Genomic DNA, 26,845 nt, shown 5'->3' with positions numbered 1-26,845 from the left:
CCTCCTCCCTACCTTTTATCTTAGCCTGCTGGACAAACTTTCCTCATTCCTGAAGAAGGGCTTATGCCCGAAACGTCGATTCTCCTGTTCCCTGGATGCTGCCTGACCTGCTGCGCTTTTCCAGCAACACATTTCCAGCTCATTCCCAAGTGCATTTGAACATAGAACAGTTGTGCCGAATGTGATGCCAAATTAAACTAATCCCATCTGTCTGCCTTTGGTCCATATCCCTGCATTCCTTGCATATTCATGTGCCTATCTAAAAGTCCCTGAAATACTCCTATTGTATCTGTCTCCACTATCACCCCTGGCAGTGTGTTCCAGACTCCTACCACTGTGTAAAAAATGTCCCCCTCCCATCTCATTTGAGCCCCCTCCACCTTAAATGCATGCCCCCTAGTTTTAGACATTTCAATTTCTGGTGGTGAAAGGATTGATGGTCAGAATCTATCTGTGCATCTCATAATTTTATAGACTTCTATCAAATCTCCCTTCAGTCCCCACTGCTCCAAAGAAAACAGCCTGAGTTTTTCTAGTCTCTCCTTAGAGCTCATACCCTCTAATCCAGGCAGCATCCTGGTAAACCTCTTCTGCACCTTCTCCAAAACCTCCACATCCTTCCTGTAATGTGGTGACCAGAATTGAATGTAGTACTGTAATGCCTAACAGCAGTTAAAAAGCTGCAACATGACATGCTGACTCTCGTACTCAATTCCCTGACTGATAAAGGCAAGCATGCCATATGCTACCTTTACCACCCTATCTATTTGTGTGGCTGCTTTCAGGGAGCTATGCACTTGAACCCCAAGATCCCTTTGTACATCAAAGCTGTTCAGGGTCCTGCTGTTAACTATACTTTGCCTTAACATTTGATCTCCCAAAGTGCAGCACCTCACACTTACCCAGATTAAACTCCATCTCCCATTTCTCCACCTATATCTGCAATTGTCCTATATCCCCGTATCCTTTTGACAACTTCCTACACTATCCACAACTCCACTGATCTTTGTATTGTGTGGAAATTATTAACTCACCCATCTACATTTTCTTCCAAGTTATTTATATATATTTCAAAGAGCAGAGGTCCCAGTACGGATCCCTGCGGAACACCACTAATCACGGACCTCCAGCCTGAAAAACACTCTTCCAGCACTACCCTCTGTCTTTTCTGAGCAAGCCAATTCTAAATCCACCCAACCAAGTCACCATGGATCCTGAGCCTACCATGAGGGACCTTGTCGAAATCCTTATTAAAATCCATGGAGACAACAGCCACTGCTCTATCCTAATTGACCACCTTTGTCACCTCACAATTCAATCATTTTAATAAGACATGAGCTGCCCTGCCAAATTGACCATCCCTTATTAGGCTATGCTTTTCCAAATGCACATAAGTCATTTCCCTAAGAATTCTCTCCAGTAGCTTCACAACCACTCACAACCATGTGAGACTCACTGGTTTATAGTTTCCTGAATTATCCATATGTTTCTTCTTGAGTACAGGAACAGCATTAGCTACTCGCCAGGCCTCTGGGACCTCTCTGGTGGCTAGCGAGGGGACAAAAATCTTGGTATAGGCCCCAGCAATCTCCCCTCTTGCTTCTCTCAATAACAGAGGGCAGATCCCATCGAGCCCTGGAGACTTCTTATCTCTCTCTTTTCCGGATTGTATCAGCCTATCTTTATCATCTTGTACTCTAAGGCTATCCATCTCCTCATTATTTACCAACCCACCACTTTTTTTCATACTGTCTTCTTACTGATCAGCCATTTAGTATTCAAGTCTAAATTGGTTTATAAACCACAAACAGCAAGACAGATCCCTGTAGAACCCGACTGGACACATTTTCAGTCGCACACACACCATCAGCCATCATCCTGTGCTTTCTACCACTCAGCCAATTCTGTATCTCATTTGCCAAATTTCCTTGGATTCCATGGACTCTACCTTGGCTATCAGTCTCCCATGTGGGACCTTATTGAAAGCCTTGCTAAAGACAAAGTAGGCTATGTTGAATGCCCTCATCGACACACCTGGTCACCTCTTTGAGAAATTCTGAGTTGGCCAGACATGACCTTCCCTTAACAAAACCAGACTCTTCATAATTAAGCCCTGCCCCTCCAAATGCAGATTTAGTTCTGGTCCTCCGAATTGCTTCCAGTAGTTTCCCTATTACTGAGGTTATACTGACTGGCCTATGGTTTCCTGATTTATTCTTTGCTCCCCTCTTGAATAATGATCCCACACTAGTTGTCTTCCAGTTCTCTGGCACATCCCCTGTGGCCAGAGAGGAATTGAGTGTTATTGCCAATGCCCCTGCTATTTCCTCCCTTGCCTCACTCAACAGCTTGGGATACATTTCATCTGGCCCTGGAGATTTATCTACTTTTAAATCTGAGACCACTCAGAATTTCCTCTGGACACTAATTTCTTCAATTGTATCACAGTCCTTCTCCCTGATTTCAATACCCATGTCATCCCTTTTACTAGTGAACACAGACACAAAGTATTTATTTAGAACCCTACCTACATCCTCTGGCTCCATATGCAAATTCCCACTGTGCTCCTTAAGTTTCCTAGTTATCGTATATCCCCCTTAATTTAATTGTAAAATAACAAAGGACTTCCTTTTATTTTACCTGCCATTATTCTTTCATCGCCCATTTTGCTCCTCTAATTTCCTGTCTAAGTTTCCCGTCACACATTCTGAACTTCTCTCGGGCCTCTGCTCTTTTGAGCCCTAGTTATCTGCCAGAAGCCTTCCTTTTTGTCTTTCTCCAATCCCATGTATCCGTCAATATCCAGGGTTCACAGGATTTGATCCTGCTTTTTTAATTATTGGAACATGCTGACCCTGGACTCTCCCTATTTTCTCCTTAAATGGGTCCCAGTTTTCTGACTCATTTACCTGAAAGTATCAGCTGCCAGTCCATTCTGGCCAATTCCTATCTGATTTTATTAAAACCAGCTTCCCTCTAATTGAGAAGTTTGATTTCAGGCCCATTCTTGTCCTTTCCCAGGACAGTCTGGAAACTAATGGAGTTACGATCGCTGCCTGCAAAATGCTTCCCTTTGATACTCCAAACCCTCGGCCAGCTGCACTGCCTAAGATTAAATCCCAGTTCATCACCTCTCTTCTCGGGCTTTCTACAGACTGGCTGCAAAATCTCTTCTGGATACAGTTTAAGAATTCTGTTCCCTCTAAAACCTTTCACACTATGACTACCCCAGTTAATGCCGGGGAAGTTGAAATAACCCAGTCTCCCTACCCTTTAGTTTTATTTCACCGAACCTTGCCTGTATATCTGCTCTTGTGTCTCTCTGAACTTTTAGGGTACGGTAGTAATGTGATGGTTTTGAAGTTCTACCCCTATGGCTTCATTTGAGGAACTTTCTAATATGTCATCTCTTCTGTGTTGTAATCGATTCCCTGATCAATATTGAGACACTTCCTATTCCTTAACTTCTGTCCCTGTCTCTCCTGAAGACCCTATATCCTGGAGCTACCAAACTCCTGCTCCTCCCCCCCCCCCCCCCCCAATGCCACGCCACGCCATGACCATGTTTTAATGATAGCAATAGCTTCATATTCCCATGAACTCATCACCTTGACTATCAGATGACCAGTAGTAAAATAAATACCATCTAACCTTTGCCAAGCTCCCTTGTGCCGTAAGTGGGCTATAGTTTTTATGCTGCTTTGACTGACTAGCTGTCTGTTCTAATTTTGGCCATAGCCCTCCCCTGCTGAACTCTCTCTTTGTATTGTAACTCCTCCGCTGCCAAGTTAATTTAAACGTTCCCCAGCAGCCCTGCAAGAATGCGGATTCCATTCCAGTTCAGTTGCAACCCGTATGTGTTGTACAGATTCTGCTGTCTACAGAAGTCATCTCAACTTCCCTGAAATCTAAAACCTTGCATTTTGCACCATTTCTGTAGCCACATGTTCATCCAACCTATTTCTGTACTCACTAGTACATAGCACCAGAAGGAATCCTTTGGGGTCCTCTTCTTTAACCTACTTCCTAGCTCCCTAACTTCTGCATGCTGGACTTCATCCCTTTTTAAACTGATGTTATTATTAACAAACGGATCTCTGTTGTTTTCCCTTGCCTTTCACAATGCCATACAGCCATTCATTGACATCCCTGACCTAGCACAGGGGAGGCAGTTTACATCCTGCAATGTCTTCTGTGGCTGCACGTCCCCATTACAATTGAATCCCCTCCCACAATAACCCTCCTGTTCTTTTTTGTCCCCGCTTGTGCAGCTCATCTTCCCCAACAGTATCCAAAACAGTGTGTGTTCGAAAGGGAGATGACCACAGGGGGCCCCTGCACTACCTCTAAGAATGAGATGGTGGAGTATCGGGGAGTGCATGGCTAAATAGGGCCGAGTCAGCACAGCTTCATCAAGGGGAGTTCATGTCTGACAAATCTATTGGAATTCTTTGAGGTGGTAATAAGCAAGTTAGACAAAGGAGAGCCAGTGGACGTGATCTATTTGGATTTCCACAAAGCCTTTCACAAGGTTCCACACACAGGAGGCTGTTAAATATGATAAGAGCCCATGGTGTTAGGGGGCAAGGTACTGGCATGGATAGAGGAATGGCTGACTGGCAGAAGGCAGAGCAAAAGGATAAAGGGGTCTTTTCAGGATGGCAACTGGTGACCAGTGGAGCTCTGCAGGGGTCACTGTTAGGACCATAACTATTCATATTATACATTAATGATCTGGGTGAAGGAACTGAGGGTATTGTTGGTAAGTTTGCAGCTGACACAAAGGTGGAGGGACAGGTAGGTGTGGAGGAAGTGGGGAGGCTGCAGAAGGACTTGGGCTGACTAAGAGTGGGCAAAGAAGATACAATGTGGGAAAGTGAGAGGTTATGCACTTTGGTAGGAATAATAGAGACATAGGCCCAGTTTCTAAATGAGCAAGGATTCAGAAATCTGAAACAAAGGGATTTGGGGGTCCGAGTTCAGGATTCTCTTCAGGTAAACGTGCAGGTTTCAGTGGGCAGTTAGGAAGGCAAATGCAATCATATCAAGAAGAATAGAATACAAGAGCAGGGATAGCATTCCCTGATGAAGGGCTCCAGCCCGACGTGTAGATTTTCCTGCTCCTCTGATGCTGCCTGACGTGCTGTGCTTTTCCAGCACCGCACTAATCTTGTCTGTGATCTCCAGCATCTGCAGTCCCCACTTTCACCTACAAGAGCAGGAACGTACTGCTGAGACTGTATGAGGCTCTGGTCAGAACGCATTTAGAATATTGAGTAATCTGGTCCAGTATCTAAGGAGGGATGTACCTGCCTTGGGGAAGGTTCAAAGGTGGTGTACAAGAATGATCCCAGTGACTCTGGGCTCGTCGTAAGAGATGCGGCTGAGGACTCCGAGTCTGAACACCGAGTTGAAAAAGGTGAGGGCAGATCTACCTGAAACTTGAAGAATAGGAGAGGTCTGGATAGTGATCAGCACAGAATTTTCTAACATTAGGAGTGATGAGACTCAGTGAAGGAGCGACAGTTTTGAACTGAGATGAGGAAGGGTTTCTTCAGCCAGAGGGTGGGGAATCTTTAGGACTCCTTTTGGAACAGGAAGCTGTGGAGGCCAGGTCAAGGTTTTGATTAGTAAGGAGATCAAAGTTTAGAGGAAGAAGGCAGGAGTTATAAAACACATCAGCCATGATCAAAAGGTGGAGGAGACTTAATGGGCCGAATGGCCTAATTCTGCTCCTTTATCTTGGATGAGTGACTGGGAGGGGAGCTTGCAGCAGGTGGTGGTCTGTGTATCTGCTGCCCTTGTCCTTCTAGATAGAAGGAGTCATGGGTTTGGAAGATCCTGTCCAAGGATCTATCTTGAATTCGATGTGATAGCACTGGAGATGGTGCAAGGAAGATTGACCAGGATGTTCCCTGGGCCAGAGAGATGGACAGTCTGGGAGTTGTTTTCCTTAGAACAAAATAAATTGAGAGGAGACTTGATGAAATGTATAAAATTGAGGCACAGGTAGGGTAGACAGGAAGAAAAATGACCCCTTAATTGAGAGATCAAAGATAAGGCAAAGGTGGTTTGGAGGAGATGTGAGGGCAAACCTTTTCACCCAGGGTGGTGGGTATCTGGTACTCACTGTAAGGTTGGTAGAGGCAGAAACCCTCAGCACACTCGAGAAGCATTTAAATAAGCACTTGTGATGTCATGGCTGGGCTAGAGCAGGCACTAGGCAGTGGAATAGTTAGCTCATTGGTTTTGACAGGTGTGGACATGTTGAACTGTTGCTTGTGCTGTAGGCCTGTTGAAGATAGAAAGCCTCCATAGTATGTCAACGTTTTGGGCAATATTAATACTTTGTCTTCTTACACCACAGAGAAAACAAAGCTTAAAGCATTGGCCAATCCAGACCAGAGGATGGACACAAGTAAGTGATATTTACTACAACCCTCACTGGAATACACAGCTATACACACAATATTAGTTAGTCTCCAGCTTAATAATCTGGCAATAATACCGATGGGACCAGAGCCCCCCAAAACCCCCTTAGAATGGGGAAATTGAAGTGTCATAGAATCCCTACAGTGTAGAAAGAGGCCATTCAGTCCATTGACCCTCAAAAGACCTTCCCACCTCGACCCACCCCGACACTGACCCTGTAACTCCACATTTACCATGGCGAATCCACTCTAACCTGCTCATTCCTGGACAGTATGGAGCCCTGCCAGATCAATGTCTAGACATCTCTGGGTTAGAGAGTGTGTGGAATTCAGCCAGGCCTCCTGCTCCTAATCACTGTCCCAGTAACGTTGAATAAGGCTGAGACTAGATATGCATTTAAGAGGAGGAGGGGGAAGGTGAATAGGGTGAGCGAGAGAGATCAGGGCTAGGTGGATTAGACATCGTAAATTTGGGGCTATGGGGATAGTATTGGGAGCTACATTTGGATGGGATGCTTGTCCGAGGTTCAATATGGATTCAATGGACTGAATGGCCTATTTCTATACTGGATTCTATGGTTCTATAATTTCTCCCCTCTCAAAGGGGATGCAGTTACCCTATTGGTATTATCTGTAAATTCTGGTGTAACAGAGTCTAAGACAATCCATTCCAGAATTTAATTTCTCCACACCTCAGAGAAAATTGAATTTATTGTCACATATACTGAGCCACTGTGAACAGCTTTGTCTTGCGAGCAATACAGGCAGATCACAGAGTTAAGTAGCATAAATAGTAAATAATAGGTAAACAGCGGCAAAAACAAAAACACAGGGACAGGCGAATGTTAAGAGTTTGAGAGTCCATTCAGTATTCTAACAACAGTAGGGTAGAAACTGTTTTGAAACCGGCTGGTGCGTGTGTTCAGGCTTCTGTACCTTCTCCCCGATGGTAGAGGTTGTAGAAAAACATTGCCAGGGTGGGATGGATCGTTGAGAATGCTGGCGGCCTTTCCTTGACAGCGGGCCTGGTCGATGGATTCTATAGATGGGAGGTTGACCTTTGTGATTGTCCAGGCAGAGTTCACCACTCTCTGTAACCGTCTCCGATCTTGAATGGTACAGCTGCCATACCAGGTAGTGATACACCCAGACAGAATGCTCTCGATGGTGCACCTATAAATATTGGCAAGGGTATTCACCACCATGTCAAATTTCCTCAGCTGCCTGAGGAAGAAGAGATATTGTTGGGCCTTTGTAACCAGTGCGTCCACATGAAGAGTCCAAGAAAGCTTGTTGTTGATGGCCACTCTCAGGAGCTTGACACTCTCCACTCATTCCACCTCTGTGCTGTTAACGTGTAGAGGGGCATGAGTAACATCCCACCGAAAGTCAATAAACCAAGGCGAAGCATCAAATAACCAAGACCAAGGGCCAGCTGCAGACCAGCTAGAGGAGGAAAGGAACAGGCACCACATTCTAACACGGTGATATACCCCACCTCCCTCTCTAAGATTCTGATAAACCCTAATCCCCTTTCTGTAAGATTGCAGTGTACCCTGCACCTCTCGCTGTAAAGTAATTCTATGCTATGATGTTTGAGAAAATCAGTTTGGCTAAGGTAGTGATGAGAAGAGTTCATTGTGTGTGTTCGGGACAGTTTCCTAGAGCAATATCTTGTGGTTCCAACCAGGGATCAGCATATTTTGGAGATGGTAGTTTGTAAGGGGGCACATTTAATAATTGATCAGATTGTAAAAGATCCCCTTGAACAGTAATTGTAATCTGAGAATTTGGCATTCACTTTGAGGGTGAGAAACTTGGGTCAGAAACAACTGTACTAAACTTCTAATTCTGAGTGTGTCAGGCTCAGTGGACTGGGAAAGGAGTTTCCCAGGTAATTATTTATATACAATGACGAAGTACTTTAGAAAGGAAGTGAACTGATCATGGTCAATCAAGAAAATTAAGGATAACAGTAAATTGGAAGAAAAGCATATAATGTGCCAAATTCTTGTGGTAACTGAGAGGAATGAAACTGTTTTAAAAGCTAATAAAATTAAGAGGGAGTTAACTGGAGGGTTAATCTGGTTAACTGGAGGGTTAATCTAGCAAGTACTGTAAAAATGGACAGCAAGTGCTTCAAGTATGTAAAAAGGAACAGGGAGGCCAAAGTGAACACAGGTCCTTTAGAGAACAAGGGTGGGGAAAGCAGGACATTGCAGAGGAATTGAAATAATTTGCATCAGTCTTCATGGTGGATAACACTAATCGCATTCCAAAATATTGAATACTTAAGTTGGGTAGGGCTGCAATGCACGCCAACTATCACGAGAGAAAAGCACTAGAGGAAGGAATGGAGCTAAAGGCTGATCGTCACCTGGACCTGATGGGATGCAAGCTAGAATATTCAAGGAAATAGTTATAGAGGTAGTGAATGCACTGGTGGTAATCTTCCAAGAATCCTTACATTCTGGAAAAGTCAGAGGAGTACAAGAGTCCCAGTCCAATACCTTATTCAGAAAGGGTAGGAGACTACAAGCAGTTAACTAAAAGCCAGTTGTTACTGGGTGTATGTTAGCGTCTGGTATAAAGGATGGAATAGCAGAGCATTTAGGAATACATAATATGATCAAACAGAATCAACATGATTTTCTGAAGGGGAAATCATGCCTGAGAAATGTATTACAGCTCTTTCAGGAGGTGGGAAGCAGGGAAGTTATATGTTAGGATTTCTGTGGAGTTACAGAAGGTGAGTTGAGGCTGTTACTAAGTATGTTCAGGACTGAGTCAGCTAGGTTTTTTTAAATCAATTGAACAAAAGATGATGAAGTAAAGAGGAGCTGGCAATTTATCAAATCAGCCATGATCCCACTGAGTGGAGAAACCGTCTTGATGGACTAAACTCCGCACCTGTGACTGATGGCTGGACCCAGGTTTATTGTGGGCCCTTAATGGCCCTTGATATGGTCAGGGTGAGCTGTCTCCTTGAACTTCTGAAGTTCAGATGTTGGAGGAATATCCCCAGTATTGTTAGGGAAGGACTTACCAAAACGTTGGTATTAAAGGCAATGATCGCTGAAGGTAGTGGGCAGGGTGCCAAACAAGCGAATGCTTTGTCCTGATGTGTGAGCTTCTTGAGTGTTGTTAGAGCTGTGCCTATCCAGGCAAATAGAGAGTATACCTGTCTCGTGCCTGTAAATGATGGACAGAGTTTGGGAAGTTAGGAGTCACTCATCGCACAGACTGTAGGCCCTGGTTCCTTGTAGCAAGTCTTTCTCTGGGCTGGTCAGTAATAAATGCTGCGCCAGCATTTATTGCCCATTCTTAATTGCCCTGAGGGGTTTCCCTCCCTGAAAGACATTAGTAAACCAGATGGGTTTTTCCAACAATAAGCAACTGTAATGAATTCAAATTCCAGTTTCCACGTGGCAGCCCTACACTGGGGGATTGCTGGGTTAATAATCCAGCTGTAATAACACTTGGCCAGCACCCCTTAAGAGAAGTGAAGTCTGGCAGGGTTTCAGATCAATGTCGAGAGATCTCTGGGTTAAAGAGGAGAGCAATCAGCCAGGTCTCCTGCTCCTGAGCACAATCCCAGTGACGTTGAGTAAGGCTGAGACTAGATACACAATTATGAGGAGGGAAGGTGAAAAGGGTGATGGAGAAGAGCTGATGTCAAAGGGCATGTGACAATCCATTCTAGAGTTTAATTTCTCTTCACACCTTGCAGACAAAACCAAAGCTAAAGCATCAAACAGTCCAGACCAAGTGCCATCTGCAGGCCAGCCAAATAAAGAAAGTAAGTGACAGACACAAACTTGCTCTCCGTAACGTAGTGATGTGTCCTCCTAAATCTTGCTGTGATGCTAATGAGTGTCCCCCTGCTTGCAGAGACACTGCTGCATGTCATCTCCCTTGTGATGCTGGGGTAGGGGGTCAGGAATTTGCAGAGGGTGATGTTCCCATGTATCTGCTGCCCTTATCATCCTCTGTAGTAGAAAAGGTGCTGTCTAAGGATCTTTGAAATTCTTCAGTGCCTCTTGTAGATAGTACACACTGTTGCTACTGAGTGTCACTGGGGGAGAAGGTGAAATGGCATCACATCCAAAAACACTTAAGTGGCTGCTTTGTCCTGGATGGTGTTGAGCTTCTTGAGTGTTGTTGGAGCTTTCCCCATCCAGGGCAAGTGGGGAGTGTTCCATCACACTCCTGACTTGTGTCTTGGAGATCTTCTTCCCGACCTCTCCGCCCCCACCCCAGTCTGACCTATCACCCTCACCTTGACCTCTTTCCACCTATCGCATTTCCGACGCCCCTCCCCCAAGTCCCTCCTCCCTATCTTTTATCTTAGCCTGCTGGACAAACTTTCCTCATTCCTGAAGAAGGGCTTATGCCCGAAACGTCGATTCTCCTGTTCCCTGGATGCTGCCTGACCTGCTGTGCTTTTCCAGCAACACATTTCCAGTTCTTGGAGATAGTGGACAGGCTTTGGGGAGTCTAGGAGTCACTTGTTACAGAAACTCTAAACTCTAGTCTTTCTCTGGGCTGGTCAGTAATAAAGCCCCGAATGGTGATAGTGGATGATACAGTGATGGTAATGTCTGTCATATGATTCTAATGTTTCCTTTACATTCTATAGGTTCCCCTTCGGATCCATTGGAGCCACCACCATTTCAAACAGCTAACCCTCCTGAGGGCAAGCAAGCTAGAAAGAGTGAGTGAGGAGAAAAGTCACAGCGAGATTGACAGAGTGGGAGCACTGTCTCCCTTCACCTCTTAGTGTTGTGGTGGTGAAGGCACATCCACATGTTGATATGAGCAGCTGAAGTGAGGTGGGGGTAAAGGGGTAAAGCAGCAAAAGCTGCTGATAAACTCTGTAATTCTAACAGCATGGAAAGAAGCTGTTCGGCCCACTGGGTCCAGGCCAAGCACCTCGCCACTCTAACTTGGTTTTCCAACAGTTGTGATGGCCAAAAGTTGTCTCGTCCTATCAAAATTCAGAACATTTATTTCTCCTTTTCCAACACGACTTTTTAAATCTTTCTTACAGTCATTATCATCAAAATGGTGACCTGATGACACTTTGGCCACTTGGCAGCTTTCGTTCACTAAAATTCAGTCTAGTGCTATAATCTGTGTGGTTGCACTTTCTAAGTGCTGGCTTTCCTGGACAACGCTGCTCCTAGGTTGTGCATACAGAGCTGCTCCAAAGTTCCAGTTCCAAAGGTCATTGCCTCATATGGACCTTGGAAGTCCGCACAAAGGAAAACAACACTTTCTGGGCACAGTTTCAGAATTTCACCACCTCCAAGTTTCTCTCATTTAATATCAGGAAAGTTGAAATCCCCAGCTGTTTGTTTATTTATTTATATACTTCCCTGCGATTTACCGATGTATCTCCCTTCTATAGCTGCCTACCTGTTTTGTGGATCTGTTGTATGCCCCCAGCAAGGTGATTGCTCCCTCCTTGTTTTAATACTATCCATATGACCTCAGTTGAGGGGCTTTACATGGTAAAATTTTTTTCATGCAGTAATTGACTCTTTGATAAACATCATGAACCATCTCCATTTTTCCACCCTTCCCTGTCTTGCCTGAAGATTCTAGACTCTGGAATGTTGACCTGGCCCAGATCTGCCCCTTCCTCCCTTAACCATGTCTCTGATAGCAATGATAGCACATTCCCATTTGTAAACAGCACCTTAAACTCAACTGCCTTACTCTATAACTTACATTAAAACAAATACAGTGCAGCCATGCTGGACTCTGAGCTCTGCCTGTTAGACTGATGTAGCTTTTCTACATCTGCCTGTGTGTCACCTCCATTCTGTTCCACTCCATTACCCCATTCCCCTGCAAAGTGAAGTGAAATTCCCACTAACAGCACATGCAATTTCCAGCCTGGCAGACACACTGCTGTACCAGCAGCTGGTCAAACTGGTGGCCACCTAGACTGCCAGGAGCATCTCCCATTTCCCACATACTGCAGGTTGTAAACCTGACTGAGTTCCCCTGTCATACTGGAGCTTCATAAAACTTAATGTAACTTTACTCCAAATAGGAAATTGCATTCTTTTCAACAGAATCTTCAAAACCCTTAAGCAGAGTCGCAGGCGCTTCGAGCACAGAGCATAACAGCATAATACAGGCCCTTCGACCCTCAATGTTCTGTGACCTTTTATCCTGTTCAAGGTCAGACTGACCTACCTTCATTTTACTGTCATCCATGTGCCTATCCAAGAGTTGCTTAAATGTCTCTAACATATGAGTCTGTTACCACTGCTGGCAGTGCACTCTAAAGAACCTACTTCTGATATCGCCCCTAAACTTTCCTCCAATCACCTTACATTTATGCCCTTTTGTGATAGCCATTTCCACCCTGGGAACACATCTACTCTGACCACTCTCTCTGTGCCTGTCATCACCTTGTACACCTTTATCAAGTCACCTCTTAAGTCTTTTTCTAATCAATCAGTTGTAATACAAATACATTTTAATTAATATTCTTTAAGATAATCAGATACAGATTATAAACTATTATAAAGATTGTGTATATCAATTACTGAATTATTAAAAAGAAAGGTTTCAAACTAATTATGAGGCCTTCCTTACCTATCCTGGTTGAGAGATTAAAAAGTCACATGCAACCATGGAAAGTAAGTTTCCCATGTACCAAAAGGGCCCTATTTGGATCATAGCAGCAAGATTACTACTTGAGTGATTTACTGGGAATAACCATCCTCCTGACCCAATGCAATGTGCTTTTTTGTGATGTGGTGTAAGAGCCCAAGCAAAGCAACCTTACAGGAAATTAGTGAAACAGATATAGTTTATTTTTGATGAATTAGTCAACATTGAGCCATAAACTCCTTTGATTTGTACACTATTTCCCTTACCCCAAGGATGATGACCTGGGAACCTGTCATTCTTAACTCCCACCCTCGAAACCACCATCCCTGCACATATACAGACTGCCGAGAAGATCAGAGATGAAGCAGCTGAAGGTGGTTGGTTGTGCCCAGGATACTCCCCTGAGGAACTCCTGCAGATGAAATGACAGGCCTCCAACAGCCATAACCACCTTCCTATGTTGCAGGCATGACATTGATGTCAAGGGCTGTCACACTCCCCTCACCTCTGGGATTCTCCTCAGTCATCCATGTTTGAACCAAGGCTGTAATGACATCAGGAACTGAGTGGTTTGTTGAGGAGGAGGTTGAGTATGTTTTTCCCTCCTTGTTGGTTCCCTCACCACCCCCACCTGCAGACCCAGTCTTGCAGCTTTATCCTTTCGGACCAAACCAACCTGAGCCACTCTTGGTGGTGGACTTTGAAATCCCACCTCCCAATCCAGGGTACAGTTTGTCCCCTTACCACCCTCACTGCTTCCTCCAGCATCCTGGTAAATCTCCTCTGCACCCTCTCTAAAACTTGCACATCTTTCCTATAATGATGCGACCAGAACTGAACACTATTCCAACATGCCAACATGGACCCCAAGATCCTCTGTTCCTCCACACTGCCAAGATTCCTGTCTTTAACCCTATATTCTACATTCAAATTTGATCGTACAAAGTGATTGACTTCACACTTTTCCAGGTTGAACTCCATCTGCCACTTACCAGCCCAGTTCTGCATCCTGTCAATGTCTTGTTGCAGTCTACAACAGCCCTCCACACTATCCACAACTCCACCAACCTTCGTGTCATCAGCAAACCTACTAATCCACCCTCCCGCTGCCTCATCCAAGTCATTTATAAAAATAATAAAGGGCAGAAGTCTTAGAATGGATCTCTGTGGTACATCACTTATCACCAAGCTCCAGGCTGAATACTTTCCATCCACTACCACTATCCTCTGTCTTCTATGGGCCAGCCAATTCTGTATCCAGACAGCCAGATCTCCCTGTATCCCATGCCTCCTTACTTTCTGAATGAGCCTACCATGGAGAACCTTATCAAACACCTTGCTGAAATCCATGTACACCACTGCTCTACCTTCATCAATGTGTTTTGTCACATCCTCAAAGAATTCATTAAGGTTTATGAGGCATGACCTGTCCCCCTCAAAGTCATGCTGACTATCTCGAAGCAAATTATGGGTTTGCAAGAAATCATTAATCTTGTGTCTCTGAATCCTCTCCAATGAATCCATTCCTGATGAAGGGCCTTTGCCCGAAATGTCAATTTTCCTGCTCCTCAGATGCTGCCTGACCTGCTGTGCTTTTCCAGCACCACACCTTTGACTATATCCTGTCTGGCCGAGGGGATTTATCTATACTGATGTTTTTCAAAGTTTCCAGCACATCCTCCTTCCTAATATCAACCTGTTCCAGCATATTGGTCTGTTTCACACTGTCCTCAAATGTCAAGGTCCCTCTCAGTAGTGAATACTAAAGCAACGTATTCATTTAAGGCCCTCCCCTACCTCCTCCAACTCCAGGCACAAGTTCCCTCCACTATCCCTGATCGGCCCAACCCTCACTCTGGCCAGCCTCTGGTTCCTCACAAGTGTAGAACGCCTTGGGGTTTTCCTTAATCCTACCCACTAAAGCTATTTCATACCCCCTTCTTGTTCTCCTAAGTCCATTCTTCAGTTCCTTCCTGACTACCTTGAAACCCCCTCAAGTCCTTTATTGGTCAATTAATGAGCATGGGAGTAGGGAGGTCATGTTGCAGCTGTATAGGATGTTGGTTCGGCAACTTTTGGAATACTGAGACATTGGAAGGATGTTGTGAAACTTGAAAGGGTTCAGAAAAGAGTTACAAGGATGTTGCTGGGATTGGAGGATTTGAGCTACAGGGAGAGCTGGGGCTGTTTTCCCTGGAGCGTTGGAGGCTGAGGGGTGACCTTATAGAGGTTTATAAAATCATGATTTGGAGATGCCGGTGTTGGACTGGGGTGTACGAAGTTTAAAAATCACACAACACCAGGTTATAGTCCAACAGGTTTAATTGGAAGCACTAGCTTTCAGAGCACCGCTCCTTCATCAGGTGGTCGTGGAGGGCTCAATTGTAAGGCACAGAATTTATAGCAAAAATTTAGAGTGATGTAACTGAAATTACTTTGAAAAATACCTTGATTGTTTGTTGAGTGTTTCATCTGTTTGAATACCATGATAGTTTCACTTCTTTCATGTGTAAATCACAAAACTTTTTTAAAAAAAGTTACATTCTCGGGTTAACTGTAACAATTGGTGTTAGCTAGACAATATGTTGAAGGTGTTAGCCCCCTATGTTCTCTGTCTATGCCATAATGTTTAGGCTGATTCTAATGTAAAAAGTGAGATAACAGAGTCTTACATGAATTCATGCAGTTTTTGAGCAAAGTACAATGGAACTCTGCAAGTACAAATTCACCCCACAAATGTATATGTGTGCATGTGGGTCTTTGTATGTGCGTGTGTGACTGCCTGGGTTGGGGGGTTGAGAGTGTGAGTGTGTCTGCCTGGGTTGGGGGGTTGTGAGTGTGAGAGTGAGTGAGTGTGTGTGTGTATTTGTGTGTCTGCCTGGGTTGGGGGGTTGTGAGTGTGAGAGTGAGTATGTGTGTGTGTATTTGTGTGTCTGCCTGGGTTGGGGGGGTTGTGTGTGTGTGTGTGTGTGTGTGTGTGTGTGTGTGTGTGTGTGTGTGTCTCTGCCTACCTGCCTGCCTGTCTGGATTGGGGGGTTGTGAGTGTGAGAAAGAGAGTGTGTATGTGAGTGTAGACATATCACACTGCAGGTGACCACCATTGCACTATACACACACAGACACTCACATGCATCCTCTCACAGACTTAGACCACTCTACACTCACGCTCACACATGTACACTCTCTATAGGTAGAGTTGATGGTAGTTGACTTTTCCCTAAAATGGGGAATTTCAAGACTAGGAAGCACATTTCTAAGGTGAGAGAAGAGAGATTTTAAAAAGACATGGGGCAATTTTTTTTAAAGAGTGGTTTGTGTGTGGAATGAACTTCCTGAGGAAGTGGTGGGTGTGGGTACAAGTACAACATTTAAAAGACATTTGGATAAGTCCATGAATAGGAAAGGTGTGGTGTGGTATGGGCTAGGAGCAGGCAGGTGGCACTGGTTTAGTTTGGAACAAAGGGTCTGTTTCCATGTTGTATGACTCTGAGGGGCAATAGGGTAAATAGACAAGGTCTTTTCCCTGGGGTAGGGGAGTCCAGAACTAGAGGGCATAGGCTTAGGGTGAGAGAGGAAAGACATAAAAGGGACCTGAGGGGCAGCATTTTCACACACAGGGTGGTACGTGTATGGAATGAGCTGCCAGAGGAAGTGGTGGAGGCTGGTACAATTACAACATTTAAGAGGCATTTGGATGGGTAAATGAATAGGAAGGGTTTGGAGGGATATGGGCCAAATGCTGGCAGGTGGGACTAGATTATTTCTGGTCAGCAAGGACAAGTTGGACTAAAGGGTCTGTTCCCTTGCTGTATATCTCTGACTCTGAACCTGAAATCCTTACAGTTCCTTACAACTTTAAAGTGAACAAAACACTGGATCCAATCCCCCTCATTCAGTTCACACTTTGACACTGATTATATTTTCATTAGCCTTTTCAAATTCTGGGAGGGGTTCTGCTGGGGTTTGGATCTCTCCCAACTGAGCGTTGCTCTTGTTTATTGTACTGTTATTCCTGTGTGTGACAGACAGATGGGAAACCAGCTAAGCTTCCTGATCACTATCTAATGGTATTGAGTAAAGGTGAGTGACGCTGGTGGATAAGGTAATTTGGGAGAAAAATAGTATAAAGTGATCCATTGTAGCCCATTCCAGATGTTAATAATTTCTCATCAAACTCCACAGAGACAACCAAGACTAAAGCATCAAACAGTCAAAAGCATGGTTCAGGTGCCGAGCAGTCAGAGGAGTACAGTAAGTGACAGATATAACACTCTCTGACAACCCCCACGTTGCTGGTTTAGTGATGGATACATGACTGTGGTTTGAAAGGGGAACTGTGCTGCCTTTGTTAATGGTGCAATAGGATGTTGTGCATCTGCACAAGCAGTCTGGGAGTGTGTTTGATGTCTCATCTTTGCAGATGTCATGTTCTGGGGTTCTGACGCTGAAGTGTGTGCTGTGCTTTTGCTGGTCAAAGCCTTCCTCACAGAGCATGCTTTTATCAGATTAATTTGTTCCCCACTTCTCACCCATGTGTGCAGTGTTACAGTGTGAATAATTCCATGTTTGCTGATGCTGTGTGAAGCTCAATGGTGTGTTTGTGATAATGTTAACAGAATCTGCCCAAGTTTGAAAATCCATCAGTCTGTTTAAGTTGTTTCACTTTTCTGAGTTGTAACAACACAAATGTGAGAGAGTAAAATGTATCTGTGTTTTTCCCCCACAGAAAAACCGTTTAATGTTGCTACGTTACCGATGACTCGATGCGAGTTGCTGCAGTGTGAGTATCACCCAGAACAATCTCTCTCTCCTTCCCCCTTCCTCCTTATCCACTTCTCCCTAAACCCAACCTCCTTCAGCTGCTTCACAATGACCTCCCCTCCGTGGGAAAGTTAGTGGCAAGGTTTAGTGAGGACGCGAAGCTGAAGTGGGTGGACTGATCAGGTGAAGTGGGGTGTGGGCTGCCCCATTCACATGGCCAGCTTCATTGTGACAGTGGATTTGAGGCAGTGCTTTACAGTTCCCATGTCTGTCCATTTCTTGGATTCTGATCATTGTGACCCAGACATGTTGTTTCTCATTCATCCACAGGACGTGGGCATCTCTGGCTGGGTTGTCATGTATTGCCCATTCCGAATTGCTCAGAGGCAACCACATTGTTGTGGGTCTGGAGTCACATCTAGGCCAGACTGGATAAGGATGGCAGATTTCCCTCTGTAAAGGATGTGAATGAATCTGATTGGGTTTTCCAACAATTGAGGAGAAAGTGAGGTCTGCAGATGCTGGAACAGCACAGCAGGTCAGGCAGCATCCAGGGAACAGGAGATTTGACGTTTCGGGCACAGGCCCTTCTTCAGGAATGAGCAGAGAGTGTTCAGCAGGAGAAGATAAAAGGTAGGGAGGAGGGACTTGGAGGAGGGGAGTTGGAAATGTGATAGGTGGAAAGAGGTCAAGGTGAGGGTGATAGGTCGGAGTAGGATGGAGGCGGAGAGGTCAAGAAGAAGACTGCAGGTCAGGAAGGCGGTGCCGGGCTGGAAGGATCCGGCTGAGACAAGGTGGGGGGAGGGGGGATGAAGAAACTGGTGAAGTCCAAGTTCATCCCCTGCGGTTGGAGGGTTCCCAGTCGGAAGATAAGACGCTCCTCCTCCGACCGTCGGGTTGTTGTGGTTTGGCGGTGGATGAGTCCAATGACCTGCATATCCTCGGTGGAGTGGGAGGGGGAGTTGAAATGCTGTGCCATGGGTTGGTTGAGCGATTCAGAGAGCACCTCTGGGCCACCCGGACGAATACTGCATCCGCTGCAGCCAGTGTGGCCTCCTCTATATTGGGGAGACAGGCCGCCTACTTGCGGAGCGATTCAGAGAGCACCTCTGGGCCACCCGGACGAACCAACCCAACCAACCTGTGGCACAGCATTTCAACTCCCCCTCCCACTCCACCGAGAATATGCAGGTCATTGGACTCATCCACCGCCAAACCACAACAACCCGACGGTCGGAGGAGGAGCGTCTTATCTTCCGACTGGGAACCCTCCAACCGCAGGGGATGAACTTGGACTTCACCAGTTTCTTCATCCCCCCCTCCCCCCACCTTGTCTCAGCCGAATCCCTCCAGCCTGGCACCGCCTTCCTGACCTGCAGTCTTCTTCTTGACCTCTCCGCCTCCATCCTACTCCGACCTATCACCCTCACCTTGACCTCTTTCCACCTATCACATTTCCAACTCCCCTCCTCCAAGTCCCTCCTCCCTACCTTTTATCTTCTCCTGCTGAACACTCTCTGCTCATTCCTGAAGAAGGGCCTGTGCCCGAAACGTCGAATCTCCTGTTCCCTGGATGCTGCCTGACCTGCTGTGCTGTTCCAGCAATAAAGTTTCAACTTTTCCAACAATTGACAATGGTTTCGTGATAATCATGAAACTCTTAATTCCAGATTTTTATTGAATGCAATTCTGTTGTACTGAATGCGAACTCCACAATCTGGTGTGGTGGGATCCAAGCCCAAGTCCCCACTATCTGAGTATCTGGATTAACTTTCCAGTGTAATACCACGAGGCCATTGCCTGCAGCGTAACTCTCCCTGTTCCACAGCAGTGACTGTATTGAATGATGAGGATTTGTTCTGGTTTTTCTGCAGATAAATCGAAAATCACCTTTGATCACCGGACTGCGCACAAGAAGCTGCTCGTGCGTAACGAGTACACCCACCTGAGTGTGGCCGACCAGTTACAGCCCTACCCTGACCATCCTGGGAGGTTTGTCAACTGTGTGCAGGTCCTCGGGCTGCAGAGTTTCTCAAGCGGCTGCCATTACTGGGAAGTGAACAACGAGGGCAGCAATTTCTGGGCAATTGGGCTTGCTTATGTCAGCCTGGATAGGCAAGGGAGTAGGAGTCGTCTAGGAAGGAGCCCACTGAGCTGGTGCTTGGAGAGTTTTGGCCAGAAGCTGTCTGTTTGGCACAGAGGCCAGGAAGCTATCCTGCATGTCTCTCAGCCCAGAATCATAGGAGTCCATCTCAACTATAACCAAGGGATTGTGGCCTTTTATTCAGTCACTGACTCTATGATGAGGCTGTTTTATTACGAAGTAGAGTTTCAAGGCCGGGTTTTTCCTGCTTTCTGGCTGGGCAACATTGGCACCACCCTCTCCCTGGTTCAGTTCTAAATGTTTCTGCTTTGTGTGGCTCTGGATTACTCCAGTAGCCCATCCTCACCATTTAGATTTCTACTTTTAAGATATAGTATGGAGAAAATGATAATCCAACAATAATGGCCTGGTCACATCTGTCTGGGAAACAACTACAAAATGTAAAGTTTTGATTTGATTTGTTCTCTCCCCGCAGATGCCACCTGACTGCTGCACTTTTCCAGCATTGTGGTTTTTATTTGATTTCTAGCATCCCATACTATTTTGTTTCTACTTCATCGGTAATGCATTTGTGAATTGCACAGTTGTATTGGAGTGACAGTTCACTTTGTGGCCTTGACCCCAGTCTGAGTACATCCTCATTTGGAGATGAGCTCTTAGCCATGTCTGAGGCCAAACCTCATTCACACAATTATTGGACAAGTCTGTCAGGGTTTCAAGTGAGGGGTAGTCTTATTGCAGCTTATACATCCTGGAGGGAGTTGGCAAGAAGAGTGCTGACAGTGTATTTGCTCTTGTGGGAGAAATTAGAATATAGAGTGTTTAAAAATTAGGGTTAGTGTGTAAGACAGAAGTAAGAAATCTTTTGAGGGTCATGTATCTTTGGAGTTCCCCTCCTCAGAGAAAAGGCTGGGTCATTGAAGCTATTTATAGCAGTGTTGGATGGGTTTTCACAGTGGGGTCTAGGCTCACGTAGAGTTGAGACCACAATCAGAATGGTGGAGCGGGCTAGAGGGGCTGAATGACCTATTCCTCCTATGAGGTTAAGTGAAGATAGTAGCTGGTTGTTCAGCATTTCTGAACCCTCCAACATCGGAGCATTTGCAGCAACACCTGGACAATATCCAAAACAGCACGGTGGCTGCCTCACAGCGCCAGAGACCTGGGTTCAATTCCCGCCTCAGGCGACTGACTGTGTGGAGTTTGCACGTTCTCCCCGTGTCTGCGTGGGTTTCCTCCGGGTGCTCCGGTTTCCTCCCACAGTCCAAAGATGTGCAGGGTCAGGTGAATTGGCCATGCTAAATTGCCCGTAGTGTTAGGTAAGGGGTAAATGTATGGGTGGGTTTCGCTTCAGCGGGTCGGTGGGGACTTGTTGGGCCGAAGAGCCTGTTTCCACACTGTAATCTAATCTAAAAAAAAATCTAATCTCTCTCAATGTTCTGAGTGGTTGAAAATCTTGATGAGGGACAGGGCCTAAAGACTGTTCTCAGGGTGGTGAGTGTGTGGAGCTGCTAGGCTAGAGATCAGGGGCATTGCTCTCATGATGTCAAACAGCCAGAGGAAAGCTGTGATGTTGGAGTTACTGCCTTTCAATGATGTAGTGTAAGGGAACAATTCATATTTTCCATTCCACATTTGCAGGGCTTTGATCCTGGAGTAGTGTGTGCAGTTTTGGTCTGCTTATGTCAGGGAAGTTGTTATTGCCGTAGAGAGAGTGCGGTAAAGATTCACCAGGTCTTGTTCCTGGGAGAGCAGCATAGTCCTGTCAAGGGAGAGTGACCGACTGGCTCTGTATTCTCCACAGGTTTGAAAAATGTGAAGTGATCGCATTGAAACCTACAGAATAATTAAAGGAATAGCGAGGGTAGAAGCAAGTAAGAGAATTCCCTTGGTTTGGGAGTCTCAAACCAGGGCCACAATTTAAAAATAACAGGAATATCACTTGGGTCCAGAATGAAAAGTAGTATTAAAGGTGGTGAATCTTTGGAATTCTCTACCACACAGGGCTGTGGAGGTTCTGTCTTTGAGTATGTTTAAGATAGAGTTTGATAGGTTTCTGATTCCCAGTGGTTTATAGGACTCTGGGGATGGCCTGAGTAAAAGGCATTGAAGTGTTCAAACTGCCATGATCAGATTGAATTGTGGAGCTGGCGCAATGTGCTGAATAACCATCTCCTTTTTATGATCACCTGTCCGGCACAAATCCATAACTTACTCTTGCTAAATAGAACATAAACATTCCAGCGCCGACCTGGAACCAATCTGAAGCCCATCTCTAACCTACACTATTCCATTATCATCCATGTGTTTATCCAATGACCATTTAAATGCCCTTAAAGTTGGGGAGTCTACTACTGTGTAGGCAGTGCGTTCCACACCCCTACTACGCTGAATAAAGAATCTATCTCTGACATCAGTCCTATATCTATCACCTCTCAATTTAAAGCTATGTCCCCTCATACTAGCCATCACCATCCGAGGAAAAAGCTCTCACTGTCCACCCTATCTAACCCTCTGATTATCTTATATGTCTCAATTAAGTCACCTCTCAACCTTCTTCCCTTTAATGAAAACAGCCTCAAGTCCCTCAGCCTTTCCTCATAAGACCTTCCCTCCATACCAGACAACATCCTAGTAAATCTCTGATCCCTTTCCAAAGCTTCCACATCCTTCCTATAATGCGGTGACCAGAACTGTACACAATACTCCAAGTGTGGCTGCACCAGAGGTTTGTGCAGCTGCAGCATGACCTTGTGGCTCCAAAACTCATTTCCTCTACCAGTAAAAGCTAAAAGTTAAATCTTAAATCAGCAATTAAATATCCAGGCTGTATTAACCCATATGATACCCAGGAGTTCATCACCTTGACTATTCTGCACAATCTACTGCTATCTTTGTGCCAATCAATGTAGGTGTGGTTACTTAGTGCTAGTTACAGCAATGCCTAGTTAGCTCTGGTTTGGTTGCAGTCTGCTGGTTATGGCTGTGCCTAGTAATGGATAGACTGGTTCCCTGTGCTAATTATTCTGGTACCAGATTCTAGTCACATTGATTATGCCTGGTTGTGTCATTTACTAGAGCTAGTTACACGACTATTAGTTATCAGTGCCCATTCCTGGTTATGTTGGTGTTGTGCACCATTTATTGGTGTCACATGATATTAATCTTGGAACTGTAAATGATGATGTGCCAGACTGGGGTAGAGAGTAGAGGAGGAGAATCTGAAGCCAATTACAAGGGGCATTAATAAACTTAATAAAAAAGGGCTCACTTCCATGGTAGTTTGTGCCTGGGTGTCATTGGAGAGGATGCACATGGTATCCATCAGTGCTGTCGATGCCTTCAAAGAAGTACCTCAAGGATACAGTGCTTATCTCCCCCATGGCCCCGTTTTGATTTAATCCCCCACACCTTTATGTGTATACGCGCACACACACCACACACACACACACACACACCTTTGACTGTTCACTCTGATTTGCTTGTAGATATTTAATTGGCACCACAGCTGGTTACTGCTAGTGGGCACTAGGGTTAAAGACGTCTGTGATCGCTGTGTGGGACTGCACTTCTGGGTAGAATGGGAAGAAATACACTGAAGTTCAACACTGAAATGTAAGGGAATATATTTAGGCAAAACTGGTTGCATATTGATTTTAAGGATAAGAATATGAAAGGGTTGTATCCAGACTAAATTCCAGAGTACAAAATATGCCAATCACAGTGACAATAGTTTAGTAAGGTCATAAAACTGTATTTCCAGTTGGAAAGTCTGATGATTGCATTAAACTTGGCTTGAACCTTGGTCAGACCACACCTGTACTATTGTGTGAGTAGTAGCTACCTATTGTATCTAGTTGAGTCTTTAAAATGATGAAATGTTTTGATGGATACTGAAAGAATTCTTCCTTGTTTGGTGTGTGGGGGGGAGAGAGAGAGGAGAGCAGAAATAGAAGCTGTTGATATAAGAGACTCCCCGAAAAGTCCAGTAGGGATTTGGAAGAAACCTGTTCTCTATGCAGTGGGGAGAAGGTGAAACTTTGCTGCCATCGAACTGGAATGAAATAATGTATTGAAGGGGAACCTAGAAGGAGCAGTGAATAGTGTTCCAGTGATGGACTCAGATGTGGAAATGTGGGAGGTTTGACTGGAGCAAACACATGTGCGTGGACCTGAGTGGACATGTTCTGTGTCCAGCAACACATTTCCAGCTCTGATCTCCAGCATCTGCAGACCTCACTTTCTCCCTAAACTATTCCAGTGCCTATTATAATGTTGCCCATTGCCACTTTCACCAGTTGCTTGTGCTTGCTCCCTTGCCCAGTGTTGAAACATTGTTTTTTTTAATTCAGTCTGGTTGTGGAGGTTTCCATGCTCTCAGCTCCAGTTCTCTCCTTCATGACCCAGCTCTTGAGCAGAATCACATCAATGCAGTGACCATCACTTTAAAATGCAGGCATTTGTTTCAGAACTTAAACCTTTGAAAATATAATTTATTTTATTGATTACTTGGGGGGGGGGGGGGGTGTCTTATTATTCAAACTCTTTTCAAAATAAGATAGCCACTTGTGCAATTGTTTCTGCATCTAAGAAACTAGCAAAAGGGGAGTTATTGAAATATTCTGGCTTCATTTAAACCGCAGTTTATTCAATTTCTCATCTTATGTATTACAGAAATACTCATTACTATTCAAGTATCACAATGTCTTCAGTCATTGTACAGCTGGAGGCATTTCTACAAATGGAGAGGTTATCTGTAATATTCGAGGGGTAAATTTCCATCCCACACCCAGCAAATACATACTCTCTCCTGGTCAGTGTGACGTAATCATGTAACACAGGGAAAGTTGAGGTCATCCATTTTTGCCTGAGAGGACTGAGGTGATCCCAAGCCCCTCAGTAGAAATTAAGTGTTTGTTAACTATAACTAGTGCTAATGAATGAGGATGATATTTGTAATTGATTTGAGTGAATGATTGAAGCTGTTAGTTGGGTTGTGCCTGGGGAAAGGGTAATTTACTGATTGTGATAAATAATAGTTGGAGAAACAGATTTTCATGGATGGACTGCAATTATTTTTATACTGAAAAATCATGAAATAAACATTCCAAAGTAGAGTGTGAGACTCCTTTCTGCATCTTCAGGGTGCTGGTGCAGAGGGGGGTCTTGAGTTCAAGTACACTAAGTATGCCTTCAATATCTATCTGCCTTCAAGAGAAAGGAACATGACAATTTGTAAGAACTGTTGTGAAGTGGAAAATGAATGGTAGGCAATAAACTGGGCTGGGAGCAAAAGTACATTCTGGGGCCAATGTTCATTCTGTCATCAGACCATTTCGCTGGGGTATGTGTCCCACACACACTGACTCTGTGCAGTGGGACCCAAAACACACACACACACACACAAACACACTGGGTTATGGTTCCTTCACACAAACTGGCTGTCCCTGAGGCACGGTGCTTGCACACACTGCCTCACTGCTGAGACTGGAACTAAGTGGGGTTTGGGGATCTTTTCATTGGGAAAAGGGCTGTTAAGGCTGCCCCATGACAGTATAACAAAAATGGCTGCCAGTAGCCCCAAACAGCTTTGCAGTAAATGTTTAACAGAAATTATGAAGTTAAAGAAACACTTGGCTGATGTGTTCTCAGCACAAGATAGGGCAGCGGTAGAAGTCCAGTTCATGACCACTGCCATTTGACGTAGTGCACCAGTTGGAGGACGCTCAGGTGTGCGGTGGGATCCCATCTGCGCTCACCCCAGCCCGGACGGAATTTCACATCAGCCCTAAGGTCCCATACTTCCCGCGGGAGCCTGTGCCCCACAACCTGAGCCACTTCTGGAATTTTAGTTTTGTCCCTTTTAAGGACGTATTACGGTGAGCCCTGTATCGACTGCTGCTGCACACCGTCCACCTCTTCTCCCTCATCCACCGTCCGGACACGCCTTGGCGTGCCCATTTGCCACCGGGCGGTGGGGATCCCCAGTGGAGGGTTCTCTACGCGGGAGTCCTCCCCCTTTCAGGGAGCTGGGGTGGAGGGTGCTGCATGCAGCAGTCCCCTGCAACCGCAGATTGCTGTGAAGTCTGTGGACCACGTGTATATTGGGTGTGGGTGCTTGCACTCCCTTTTTTGATTTTAACTTTGTTTTTTTGTTGCATTTCAGTTCCATGCTCCTGCTCTTTGAGCACTTGAGGAGGAAGAGAGAGGGTAGGTTAGAGTACATTCTTGTGGGTCTGCTCCTGGGCCTGGCCATACACAGGTCCAGGCAGCGGGCCGTGGAGGGGGTAGTTAGGGTCGACTGTCTGCTCCTCTTCTATGGTTATGTTAAAGCCTGGGTCTCCCTGGAGAAGGAGCATGTGGTGTCCACCAACACCCTGGAGTTGTTCAGGGAGAGGTGGGTGCCGCAGGGAGTGGAGTGCATTATTTCCCCCACCAACTCTATTTTAATTTAATCCCTGCCCTCCCCTTCACAGTTTGATCTCACAGCATTGCCCTTTGATGTGAAGGGCACTGCTTGTCACTGGCCACTCGAGTGTTTCCTTTCTTCCTGGTGATGGAAATTGAATAAAGATTTGTAAACAGGTCGAGGCAGCGGGCCGTGGAGGGGCTCATTAGGGCCGACTGCCTGCCCCTCTTCCGCGGTTACGTTAGAGCCCGGGTGTCCTTGGAGAAGGAGCACGCGGGGTCGGCCAACACCCTGGAGTTGTTCAGGGAGAGGTGGGCGCCGCAGGGAGTGGAGTGCATCATTTCTCCCTCCAACTCTATTTTGATTTAGTCCCTACCCTCCCCTTCACTGTTTTGATCACACAGCACTGTCCCTTGATGTGAAGGGCACTGTTTGTCACTGGCCACCCGGGTGTTTTCCTATCTTCCTGGTGGTCGATACTGAATAAAGATTTGTACACCTTGTATCTCT

At 45.4% G+C, this 26,845-nt stretch overlaps 1 protein-coding gene across 2 annotated transcripts in view; it reads left to right on the top strand.

The window, feature by feature from the left end:
- The window catches only part of trim25 (tripartite motif containing 25), a 41,660-nt gene extending 16,617 nt beyond the window's left edge, over positions 1-25,043 (top strand). Inside the window, exons 5-10 of one of the 2 annotated variants that reach the window (XM_088000788.1) lie at positions 6,368-6,418; positions 10,162-10,230; positions 11,071-11,145; positions 17,244-17,312; positions 17,788-17,841; positions 19,697-25,043. In XM_088000788.1, coding sequence (XP_087856914.1) covers positions 6,368-6,418; positions 10,162-10,230; positions 11,071-11,145; positions 17,244-17,312; positions 17,788-17,841; positions 19,697-20,223 — 845 coding nt within the window. In that variant the 3' untranslated portion in view covers positions 20,224-25,043. The remainder of the gene's footprint in view (positions 1-6,367; positions 6,419-10,161; positions 10,231-11,070; positions 11,146-17,243; positions 17,313-17,787; positions 17,842-19,696) is intronic. The other variant, XM_088000789.1, reaches the window with a different exon arrangement.
- Positions 25,044-26,845: the final 1,802 nt, after the last annotated feature.

This window comes from Chiloscyllium plagiosum, unplaced genomic scaffold (genome assembly GCF_037043375.1).
Source record: "Chiloscyllium plagiosum isolate Xiang-an unplaced genomic scaffold, Cpla_swu_hap1 HiC_scaffold_25, whole genome shotgun sequence".
Classification (NCBI taxonomy): domain Eukaryota; kingdom Metazoa; phylum Chordata; class Chondrichthyes; order Orectolobiformes; family Hemiscylliidae; genus Chiloscyllium; species Chiloscyllium plagiosum.
This window is presented reverse-complemented; position numbering and strand designations above follow the sequence as displayed.